The 12,894-nt window shown below is 42.0% G+C and overlaps 1 protein-coding gene across 2 annotated transcripts in view; it reads right to left on the bottom strand.

Annotated features, from left to right (window-relative positions):
- The window catches only part of LOC108888151 (doublecortin domain-containing protein 2), an 83,339-nt gene that overhangs the window by 45,031 nt on the left and 25,414 nt on the right, over window positions 1-12,894 (bottom strand). Inside the window, exons 11-12 of one of the 2 annotated variants that reach the window (XM_018683989.2) lie at window positions 8,741-8,894; window positions 8,103-8,200 (exon numbers count right to left, since the gene is read on the bottom strand). The exons of the other annotated variant lie outside the window; for it this stretch is intronic. Coding sequence (XP_018539505.1) covers window positions 8,863-8,894 — 32 coding nt within the window. The 3' untranslated portion in view covers window positions 8,103-8,200; window positions 8,741-8,862. Of the gene's footprint in view, window positions 1-8,102; window positions 8,201-8,740; window positions 8,895-12,894 lie in introns of those variants that run through there. 2 annotated transcript variants of the gene reach the window in all.

Below are 12,894 nucleotides of genomic sequence, written 5' to 3' on the forward strand. Positions count from 1 at the left end.
CCAATGAATAATTAAGTGTTTAATATAATGATCTTGGGAGAGAAAAAGAGAGAGAGAGAGAGAGAGAAAAGAAATAAAGAGAGAGACAGAGACAGAGAGAGGAGAAAATGGTAATTCCACAATTCATTGCCCTTAAAACCTATCTGGCATTATTACCCAGCAGCATTGCATGGGGGAGAGGGCTTTTGTTGAAACAAATAGGTTTTTGATGGCTCCGCCAGAGTAGTAACGGTTATTAGGTTTGAGAACTCTTTCATGATGGAAGTGGTATCCTGCCGAGCGGAGATCATGAAATTTTAAGTGGGGAATTTACAGCAGAAAGACTGCGGGACAGTGAGGCCGTCTGGGCCATGCCTCGGGACACATGTGTTTTGGTGAAGCATAATGCTGGTCTAATGTCACTGCAAATAAATAGTTAACAAGCTGGAGATAGTCGTGCTTGTTGGAACTGCAGCCTGGCTCGCAAAAATATCTCATTTCTTTAGTTTTTACTGGAAGATTTCAGGTTTAGAGATGAAGTGACAAGTCAGCTGGGAGAGATGAAACGCATCTACAGTAGGGCCAAATCTTACTCTGACAAAATCATGTCAAGCAGCAGAGCCTGAGAGAGACATTGTGCAATCAAATGCCAACAACAGAAAGTCAAAAAAGATGCTGATTTAGAGCAAAAGTACTCCTGCAGTGTGACTGGCAACATGTCAGCACAGTGCAGATATTATACTCAGTGCATATTTATTTAAAAAGAAAAGCTATGAAAGTTTTGTAGCTTTATATCTATCAAGCATGTTAGGGGAGTGATGTGCCTTCAATGATTTTTTTCATAAAGAATTACATAACTTTACAGCACAGCCTGGCCAGTACTGGATTTTTGAGTCTGTTACCAATAGTTAGGAGTTTAAAAATACTAGATAATGGTATAATGTTTACTTTCTAAGTGAATACTGTGTTCTAGGATGTTGCACATGGATGCATGTGCTGAAAAGCATCTGTGGTTTTGGGCCAACAGAGCATGTGCATTGTGCATTAGAGTCCTCTGAGATCAATGGCATGAAATAATGAACTACTGGACAAAAGTTATGTTTTTTTTTTTTTTTGGAACTAATTGCTCAAAATGTGATTGTACCTTGAGTGTGAGCGATGCTTAGAAAAATATATTCACGGATTTATATAAGTATATATTAGCTGCATGTTCCAACTGTGGCCACTGTATCAAAACTGGCTCACATCCCAGTGCTGTTTATAGCAGCTTGTTATACAGTTGAAAAATAAGCCTGTCTGTACTCTCCAAGAAACAAACTGTGTAGCAGTGACACTGCTGCTGAATTACCTAAAACACAGACACTTGTATACAGCAATTGCTTATGACTTATTGGTCACCATATACACTTCATTTCTTTATCACATAAACAACTGTTGGATAGTCCTGTTCCTTTCTACATAAGGTATTACTTTGTGCTTTAAAAAAAGAACTTTACTTACAATTCTAGCATGGGAGACAAAAATATACACACACATTAATGGGCCACTGCATCTCTAGAGCGCCCTTGGTGCATGTGCGACATGCACCCATTGACTTCACCATTTTTCCTCTACCTCTAATGAAAATAGATAATACTAAGTGGCCAAACTTCTCAATCAATGTTGTCCTCTAAAAGTGAGCCAAGGACTACATTCACACATTAGCATGATTCACAGTCCACCCACGCCTTCCAAACACAGTCTTACATGTCTCCAAATGCCCAACAGAGAGCTAATTTCACTCCTCACACTGGTGACCTTTGGCATCATATATATGTAGTGTTTGCTGCCTGTATGACAGATTCCCATGCATATTCATACCTACATATGGCCCGTCAGAATGAAGCCTGTCTACTTGCTGCAGACTCTGTAGAGCGCATGAGGCAGTTCATTACTGGGTGTTCTCAATTGGGTCCAGTCGAACCCTAAGGATTTGCCTGTGTGTGTGTGTGTGTATGTGTGTGTGTGTGTGTGTGTAAGAGGGGCTCGTGATGGTGTTGATCAGTTTTGGTTGGATTGTATGTGCGTGTGTTGGGGGGTTATATCCATGTGTTTTTTGTTCTGCAGGATTGTGCTGAAAAATGGGGGAAAAAATTTGTGTGTCTGTGCTGGAAGTGATGGCGGCGGTGGGAAGTATGCGTGTAAATGGTGGGGGTGGTACATGTCTGCGTTTGTGCATGTGCTCGTGTCTTTGAGCGGTGTGTGTGGGAGTGTGTTTGTGTGTGTTGTGGCACACGCTCACAGGCTTCTCTTGTTTGTGAGGTGAGAAGAGAGAAAAGTGGAGTCCCTCAGCATGCCTCCACCTCCTCTTGCTCCATCTGCCCATTTTGCTCAGTTCTCCATAAATTAAAAACGCTCTACATCTGCTTTGGGGTACATTGTTAGTTGTGTGCATTCGGTGGTTCCTCTGTTTATGAAAAATTAATCACTTTTCTGCATTCGATTATTCCCCCACTCCCGAAAGCCCCTCTGCAGCAAACAAGACAGAAGCCCATGCTTCACCCCAACATGCTGAGAAGAAGACCAGGGCTTCCACCTACAGGAGTGAGGAACATCTCAAGTAAAGTGAAAAAAAGAAGAAGTAATTAACATCTGTTCATGGTAATAGTAAGCACATGAAGCCTGGAAATGCCATTCAGCAGATGATCTGTTTTCACAGCAGTGATCCACCACAACAAAAAACAGTTTGCTAAATAGTGACAACAAAATCAAGAGTGGTACATGTATAATTCGCTAAGTTGTGAGCAAAAGCATGGTCATAATAACTTAGTATGGAAAGAATGGAGAGGTCTGCAAAACAGCAACTGCTGTTAAAATGAAAGAACTTTCACCACTATTTCACTTCAACTGTCAATTATACAGTCCCCATGAGCTACAAAATTCCCAAATGTGCACTAGTTTCCCTCCTTCAATGGATTCACTGACGAAAGGACTGGCCTGATAAAATATGCTTTCCAGTAAGTCAGAGCATCTGTATGCAAGAAGATGTGTGGCAGCAAATGGATAGACATTTTAAGGGACAGTGCAGCTAATTGGGACAAAAGGGACTGCAGGATGCCCCCTTAGAGCAGCCAGCCTTGAGTGGAATAATGACTGTAATCAGAGGTTGTGGTCACAATGTTGCCCTATACAGAACACCCAGGCCACTGGGGAGGACCCGTGTTTGTCTTTGACATTAACATGTGGGGCTCCAGGGCAGTCATATTTGGCCATGGTTTGGTAACTGTGAGTCTTGTAGCAGAACAGGTGTTGCAGGCCGACGAGGCCATCAATCTCTCACTGGCCTGTCTCTGTAGGATTCAGGGTTAATTATCGTCAAATAAGCCATTAAGGAGAAGGATGGAAGCACAGAGGATGAGGGGATGCTAACCTTGGCAAGAGGGCGACAGCTGGGTGGCTGAGTTAGGTTAAGTTGGCATTGATTGTGTTGCTAAGGTACGGACTCTAACTTGGTCATGTTTGCGTAAAAATCAGATTTCTAGAGGGACTAGCTTTTGTGAAAGAGCCAAAAAGTAATGTACTGAGACAGAACAGAAGAATAAGCTTCAAAATTCACATATTTACTTAACACGATATAATTGGACTACACTCTACAGCCAAGGTGTTTGTAGTGGTTGTCCTCGCTGGTAGGTGAGGCTGCCTTTGACACAACTAAAAATGAAAATCATTCTTAAGTTCTTAGCAAGTAAAAGGTAGTTTCAAGCCAGTTATTTATTAAATTGGGTTGCACCATTAAAACTTAAAAAATGGCTTAGCTAGAAATCAAAAAATCAAATTAAAACAATCAGCTAGATAAAGAAGTCACTGTGGCATCACAAGCTGTAGCATAGCTTCCAAAAATGACAGTTTTAGAAGGCCTAACAATATATCACACAAATGGTATGTATATAAAACTTTTAATTATGTACACATGGTGAGAGATATGTGTTTCCAAAATAGAAGCGTTCATGCAGCTAGTCGATGCTTAAACCTATCCATTTAGGTGTAATTAGCATAACAGTTTATAGTTGAGGGATATGTGTTATTTTTGTGAAATGTAATCTAAAATATTGCCAATCTTCATCATTGCTAAACAGCATTTCAGTCAACATTACATTACATCATTACATTACATACATTACATTTCACTTTGATATTAGCAAACAAGCTTTATCATTAGCTTTATCACTTACTTTAGTTAGCTAAACAACTGTTACACGTGGCAGTTACGCAGTGTAAATATTAAATAACAACTAATCTCTACATAAGAACTAGTTTATAGCGATGTGTAAATCTGCACTTGATAACTTAAATTGTCAGTACATTTGCACTTATTAAGAACTGATGCAAGCCGAGCAGCTCCTGGCAGCCTATAATACAGATGCTTTTTTGAAGAGTATAATGACAAACTGCGAAATAATTTGACCACTATGTCCAGGTTATCAGGAGGGAACTCATGCTCAGGTAAAAAGTAATGACTGAAAGCATCAAAGGTGAGAGTCTATGTTAGAATTATATAGATTCATACCTATATAAAACACCCTCATAAAGCACACCATTTTATTGCAGTGCACCTTTAGTCTTAACGGTATCTATCTCATTGTAGATTACTTCATAATGCATAAATGGAAAATGCCATTAGGGTTTCTTTTCATGCTCTTAACATATTAATTGGCATTACAGCGAATGTCGGATCATACAGTAAATTGTATCCGGTGAAGTCAGTGACACCTGACCTATTGAAAATTTTACAGTGTGCTTATACCTTCATTTATCTACTCAATGTGCCCATGAATATTTAAGGCTGACAATTAAACCCCAGCTGACCTGCAAGATGGAGCCAGACCAGCGCTGTCAAAGTGAGGCAGCATAAACGCGCCCACGCAATCACACTCATCAAAAAAGCAAAAATGCAACCCCGCCCCCACGCTCCCATGTCACACGTGTACACAAATTGCACATAGGCATACAAGCCCTGTCACAATGTCACACGGTCACAGTGACACGGGCTGTGTGTGACAGGCACTTCACATATGTGTCATGTTTATGGGGGCATCAACAGATGAGGTTTGTGTTTTGTGTATGTAAATGTTTGGGCAGGGTCAAAGTTAATGCATGTCGGTATCCTGCTTCACCTTGGTTTGGTGATGCAAAGCAGAATGTGTATGCGGGTAGCAACACTAAAACAGAATACTGAACACCATAATAGTATGTTGCATAAACAGCACTATACTCTGTGTGTGTGTGCTGAATTGGTTTGCAACAATAAGTGATAGATTTGCACATTTGTATGCTATGCTATGAAAATAGGTATGCAAGTATAAATGCCTGAAAGCTGCTATAATTATGTTAATTCACATGATTAAAGAAGTTTGTCATTGTGACAAATCTCTGCAGGTCCACTCATCTCTACACAACAATTAAGCATCTTTTAGCTCATTGTTTTCAAAACTGCAGCAGCCAATGTCTACTACCAGCCCAGCTCTGTACTGCAGAAGAAGTTATCCTCTAGCTAATTAACCCCACCCCACCCCACAACTAAAGGCAACTGATTGATAACATGTTCACCATATCACCCTCAACAGTGATAAGTGTTATGTCCGTGCTGCTACCAAGTTTCAAAAAACACTGGTTACTACAGGATTATGGCAGGATACAAATCAAAATTTGAAGTCTAACTGTTGAATGTAGATATTGACTGCCTGCAAAACATCAACCACAAGGGCAACTGAGTGAAAATTGAAACTGACACATCCCAACACTAATAATGTATGGAGTTCAACAAATGCCTTTCTGATGTCAAACTCTCAGGCTACATTCAATATGATCCCACACTAACAGCATGCCATATTCCCTGACAGATATCCATATATACAGCCTAAATGTAATAACCATCACATTATACTAGACTGATCAGGCTGATTTAGGATGTCTCTTTGGGAAGTACTCGTGCTGTCACCTTATTTTCATCTCCAGCCTTGTATTAGTGCATAATTTGTCCCCTGAATATGGGTTATACAGTGGTCCTGGATTTTAATGATGTAAATAATGCAGTAATTCCATTGAAATTAAGCAGTCTCAAACAGATGTAGGCTTCCTTACTTCCATATCAAGTATGAGCCACAGTGTCTATAGGTCAGATTACTTTTTCATATGGTATAAAATATAAATGAACCAAAGCTTTTTCAACCCCCTAATCACTTTCTTATATTTTTATCACAGTGGCCGTGAGGAAGGAGGGGGAATGACTTCCCATTCTAATCATATTGTCGCACCCTCAGGTTAGACCTTCCATTTTGCATACCAGAGGAAAATGGCATTGAAGGGGAGCCTTGATATACTGAAAGTGTTAAATATATGTAAAAAGTAATCCACTTATTCATGGCCGTGCAGTGCATTATGTCAAACGTAAACCCATCAATCAAAAAAATCACTTAAGATAAGCCAGATGAAAAAACTTTTCACCTTCTTCTAGTCTGTCAACAAGACTCTTCTCAAACTTTCATGGTATCGACCGATTCTACCCCTGACGTGAACTCCATTACCTCAAAGCATCCCGAGGATCCATGATGCAGCAATTTAGTGCAAAAACATTTTCTTTAAATTGTCCTGCATGTCGTTATACCCATTCCTCATTCTTTTCAGGCCTAAATCCAAGTTTCCATTTATGAAAAATGTCTGGTTAGGGATCTATCATTATGGCAATCACTCCCTCACTGTTGTATCATTTCTTCTCAAACATTACATTTCATCTGAAGGCCCGCAGACTGTCCCAGGGCCAGTAATTCTAGATACACTATTATTTTGCACAAACGGTGATCTCCACAGGCAATCTGCTTCTAGCTGTGGCGTGTTTGCCGTGGGAATAGAAATCAGACACCTGTTGGTGCGGCAGTAGTTTTTTTTTGTTTTTTTGCTTTTTTTTTTTTCCTTTTCTTTTCTCTTCTACAACAGCTACCAAGCAGCCAGGCATATCAAAGCAGCAGAGTGAAAAGATCTCCTTGGTGAGTAAGAGAAAGTTAGGTTGTAAAATAGGAGCGGTATTATGGTTGTCAGGCGTTGGGGACTAATATAACACTCCTCCTGGTCGCCTCCATCATCACTGACATCTGGGACAGTAATCATACCTTAATGGGATCACTATGATGATGACAGCTTTTTGGATTTATTATTTTCGCTAAATACTTCTGGTGAAAAAGGAATATGCACCTCTCGGTGACAACAAAAGCCGACTTAGGGCCTTCCTGATGACCAAAGCTTTTTCAATAGACACACATTGTTTATATTATTTATATGTATATCTATTTTTTTTATTTTTTGAGCAAATAAAGTAAAGTCCCAGATTGTGGCAACTGATATGGTCTCTACATCTATCTATTTCGCTCTCTTTATCTTTTTTCTTCCCCTTTTATAGCCTGTTAAGAGCAGCGGTGTGACAGTGAGGTTTGAGTTACCAGCAGTTCAGATCAGTCTGTTGTCTAAATACGTCCCCGGAGGATTGTTTCAAATGTGTGATTCCAGGCCCTGGGGGAAATAACAGCAGTTGTGAATGCCATATTGACGATGTTCTTTGCCCCTGCATTTTCACTGACAGAGCGGGATCTGCTGGAAAGCACAAGGAAGGAATGATGTCACAGGGTCACAGAATTGAATCCATGGAAACCGAGAACGTGGATCATGTGAGAACCATGTGAGGAAAAACAGCTTTATGGCTCTAACCGTAGAAATTCTCTGGAAATGCCCAGTTTAACTTAACCAAGTTGAGGAAGTGCATTTTTTCATTTAGTGCATATTCCTCTATACAGTCTACAGGTAAGACTTGATTTATTCTGCTGCACTTGCACTGCCTATATTACATATATAATACCATTAATTCTTGTTGAGTGTCTTATGCAAATTCAATCCGCTCTCATCTTCACAACTTCATTAATCTGCAGTTGCATCCATCCTGGCCTACTTCTTGATCAGGCTGTAGCTCAATACTCTTCATTAACTGAACCTTTTTCCAGGGAATATTCAATCTTAACGTGAGCTGGGTCAAGCAGGACCACACAGCCGGGGATGTGATTCTAATCATGTAGAGGAGGACAACATACACCAATACTTGTTTAATTGGCTCATATAGCCGTGTTGAACAGGTGCTGATAACATCCCACATGCGCTGTTTTTCATAAGTGTGCAGCTCCTCCAACCACTGCCCTTCCTGTGCCCGAGAGAAGCAAAGAGGGCAAGTAAATGGATAGCCTGCTTGAGATATCCTCAGAGTAATTTCATCCTGTACATTTGAAGCTTTTTAGGGGCTTCATTTGGAGAACCCTTACACCCCCACCCCACACACTCCACACATATACTATTATATAAAACACATTATTAATATTCACCAGAAATTACTAAGGAGAGCAGGAGAGAGCATTGCCATATCCAGATGGATGCCCCTTAAATCTGTCTTCAATTAGTCTCCACTAACTTACATCTTCCAGTTGAATTCTGATTAGCTGATCTGGCAATTTACTCAGCCTGGCTGGAGAGCACTTGGTCCCCCTCCTGAGTGCAACCTAGCTGCTTTTGAGTATTGTGAACCTTTGATCAGTGGCCCCCTTATTACCTATAAAAGCCAATACCATTAAATTTGCATTGCCTCATCTCCTTGTCCACAGTACTCTCTCCCTCTTCTATAGCAAAGATCACAGGCTCATGTAATGAAAAAAAATATCCAGTGATCTATAAAAGTAAATGACAATACCTTTTAGTTAATATATCTCACATCTCTCCAGTGTGATTATGAACCTGTGGCCTGTATCCCATCTCCATAGCTAGCTACTTCCCTCTTGTGGACAACCAGGACACCAAAGATCCCTGAGACACTTATGAGGTCAACATGTTCACTTTCCTCCTTCCTGCATTTTTTAAACACACAGAGAACGAGATTAGAAATGTGTATAACACAACACTTTACTGACATTCATCTTCAGTGCCAGCTCCATGCCTCCCCCCTCCACCTCTTCTCCCCTGTCTCTGTAGGAAGTGGATCACCAGGGGGGGGAGCTAAGCCTTGCCCATTAACATATAGAGTCTTTATTTAAATCCCATTCACTTTTCCATCCATTTAGAAGAGTAATGCCGGCAGGTTACAGCGATGGCATTGCGCGAGGCCCTGACTGAGCTTCAATTTGATCATTTTATCTGATTGTGAGGTAAACAGTATCATGATGGATAAGATCTCATTACAATGGGAAAGTGAGAGTTTAATTTCCTGTACATGTTCCATCTTTATTAATGTCAGAGGCAGCAGGTCGTCAATTGCATTACAGGCTTTGGCGCTCAGGCTAGGCATCCTGTTTGACACAAACGAGGCCAGCGAGCCGGCTGATAGGGATTACATTTGGCACAATCCTCTAGCCAATTTCAATTCTTACGGTGTATAAAATTTTTTACAACTTCTAGTGTAAAAATAGACAGCAAGACGTTATGTGTATTAATTAATTGACATTATTGTTGTCTCAAAGAGCCACCTCCCAATGTCTTGAAATGGCTGCCAGAGTGGCAGGAGACCAGCTGGTGTAGAAACAGCAGACTTGTTCTCTGTCAAGAAGGAAACTACAGAAGAAGACAGTGACTATCACACCCCAACACTACCCGTGCAGTGAAAGAAAGAATTGGGGGGTGGGCGAGGGACGAACTTCAATAATAAACCTGTCAACACTCCGATCTGAATACCCAGGAGTCACAACTGTCTCAACTCTCCTCCCCTGGCGATAGTCATCATCACGGACACTCTCCTGAGAGACAGCATCTCATCTATCAGTCAGTCAGTCACACACACGCATACACACACACAAACACACACCCATCATCATATTATCTCTATTTGTCCCATTATATCCTTAACACAGTCTAAAATATTTCTGCTGCTCCAGGAAGGGAAATGTGGAGAGTTGAGGGCTGTTGAGGTATGTATATGTATGTATGTGTGTGTGTGTGTGTGTGTGTGTGTGTGTGTGTGTGTGTGTGTGTGTGTGTGTGTGTGTGTGTAAGTGTGCGCCGTCAGTGGCTTCATTACCAGCGTGGGCTATTGCCTATGCCTGTCACTAAGACTCTGAGACAGCCTTGTTTGTTTGTTTCCCCCGCTGTAATCCTCAGTTAAGGTTTTGACGTGCAGAGTGGAGCCCGAGCTGTGTTACCCACAGGCCTCTGGGAGCTGGTGTGCCATGGTTTGTACCAGGAAAAAAGAGGGGGAGAGAGAGAGAGAGAGAGAGAGAGAGGCACAGGAGACTTAAACCCCCTGCACCTGATCATTACCATGCTAAATTTATATTGATTGCTGTAGCTTAAGAGCTAAATGTGAGTTATTCCCCTGACGCGGTCCCTGTGTAGGATCTGCAGGGGTGGGCTGCTGGTAATCCAGAGAAACCACAACATGTGCGCTGTGTTTGGCCACAGATATGGCAGTGCACATTATGCAGAGCCAGGGAGCTTTTATGTAAACCTGACCACCCCTTCCAGCAGTGATTTTTAATGATGAGTTGCACAGCTCCTGGATTTCACATTACATCCAAACCCTGCGTGCAGAGACTTAACATGAGGAAAGGGTGGTCCTGGTGGAGTGGACAGAGGGTGGGTAGCTGGTCCTTCAAGACGTTCCCAGCTTTTTTCTTGCCCTTGCTCTGCTGGATAAAGTTGTGTGTTTGTGGTGTCTCTCCTCCTTCAGGCAGCTTTCATCACACATATGCATATGTGCTTGCCCTTGACATTATCATCAGCAGATTTGTGCTAGGGGGGCCCAGAGGTAAGGTTGAAATACTGCTGAGGCTTCTGAGAGAGTGGCCCGCTTTGGAGAGAGTGTCCGAGGGCTAAATACGCACCCAGAGACGGAGGCAGAGGAAGAAGAAAAGCTCAGTAACTGAACCTAGCAGAGCACCCCTCAGGGGACAGCAGTAATTAAACAGTGATTAAATTAAGGGGCAATGCGGGCAAAACGCCGGCTGATTGACACTCTGCTGGCTCCTCTCTCTCTCTCTCTCTCTCTCTCTTCTACTCTCCGTCTCTCTATCTCACTCGCTCTCTCTCTGCGGGTTCAGCTCTTGTCGTGGAGCATTGCTTTCTATTGACCTCCAATTACTCACCCACTCTGAATTCTTCAAGGTCCAATTTTCGAAAACTATTTTCTTAACTGTGTTACGAGCATGGATCACTGCACATTTGTTTCTGAGGAGGCTGAGCTGCAGGACTGGAACGCAGAAGTTGAATAAAGAGGAGGAAAAAACACTTAAATGCATAGTGTCTTTGTTCTTCCAATACTACCAATGTTTACTTCAGATAAACTTGCCCGCTGCATTGCACCCAGAGTACTATCAGTCTTTACTACAGATAGACTCACAAAAGTACAATCACAAGACGCTGCCAGTGATTTAGAAACCGTACTTGTGCGGAATCCAAAGGCACCCCTTTTTCGAGCCTGTAGTCGGGCAGCTTTAGAAGTGCCTTATCAAATACTCTCGCGGGGGTGTGGGATACTATAAATTACCTTTGGCGACTCCTTAAACCCAAAGCAAATAGACAGACAGAAGAGCTGAGCAACAGCAATAAAACCAGCTTTAACAAAACAATCTGAAAAACCAAGACACTGAAATTGCCTTCCTCCAGATCTGAAATTCTCCGCACGTTCCTGGCTTACCCTGCTTGCCACAATGCCCCGGGTCCTCAGCCCCTCATATAGATTTTTATAAACCGGGGCTTGTGCTTATGAAAATGCGTACTGAGGGCCCTTAAACAATCTGTTAAGTCTTCCGATAATAAAGAAAGTCCTCTTAGTGTGTAATACAAATTCAAATAGCTGTATGGAGATGGATTACGGGGCAGACAAAGAACAGAGGGCCCACTTTAGAGGATGAGTTCAAGATGACAGGTATTGATTAAGTGCTCAATGAGAGCACGCCTATGAAAGACCAGCCACCACATAGCTCATGAAAGAATCATATAGCTCATACACAAGGCACTCAGCAAACATACAGGCGTGGAGTGTAGGCATGAGCACATCCAAACCTGTCATACCGCAGGCCAAACAGTTGACAACCTGCTTGGTTTTCTGTGGTTAAAAAGTCATTAAAAAATGATATAAAACTTTTCTTATGTAGTTTGAATGTCTGTTAGTGCCTATACATCTGCTTAACTATTGAGGGAAGCAGACATCAACAGTAAGCATATAGGAGTATGCTTTTATGGATGTGGTTTTGCCCAGAAAGACAGAAGCGATTTCTTATGCCAGAATTCATTATTCTTTGATTTGAACAGTGCAGTTTGACACCACACATTCCTTTACTCTTGACACTGGTATTGGAGGAGAGAGAGGAAGGATGTTCTCAAAGATAACATGTGAATTTAATTTCTCGGGCAAACAGCGGAACTGGGAGACTTAGCCCTCCCGAGCATAAATTGTGCAGTCGATTCGCAGTTGTCAGAGTTTGTGATGATGCCGCGCGAAGACAGCCGTAATCGCAGCAGCACTGCCAGCCTGACCCACCTCATCATCCTTGACATTTAGCACAGCGCTGTTTCTCTCGCTCTCCCCTTCTTCACAGTAAACAAATGTTTTAACCCTGATTTGTATCAGCGTAACCGGAGGACACGCCGGTGACACAAAGTGTGGAGAACTTCTGAGAGAGTGTGGGAGAAAGAGACAGAGAGAGAGAGAGAGAGGGAGGAGAAAGTGCAAGGAGGGGAGGGGAGGGGGGGGTGTAAAGTAAATAAAGAGAAGGGAGTGAGAAGAAGAAGAAGAGAGATAAAGACAGGGGAAAGAAAAACAGAGAAACAAAGAGAGAGCAGACCAGCAGGGGAAGGTGATCTGGCCAGACTGCCATCTAAACAGGAGGTATCTGAGACTAATCTCTGAGGAAAGCT

This window comes from Lates calcarifer, linkage group LG19 (genome assembly GCF_001640805.2).
Source record: "Lates calcarifer isolate ASB-BC8 linkage group LG19, TLL_Latcal_v3, whole genome shotgun sequence".
Taxonomy (NCBI): Eukaryota; Metazoa; Chordata; class Actinopteri; family Centropomidae; genus Lates; species Lates calcarifer.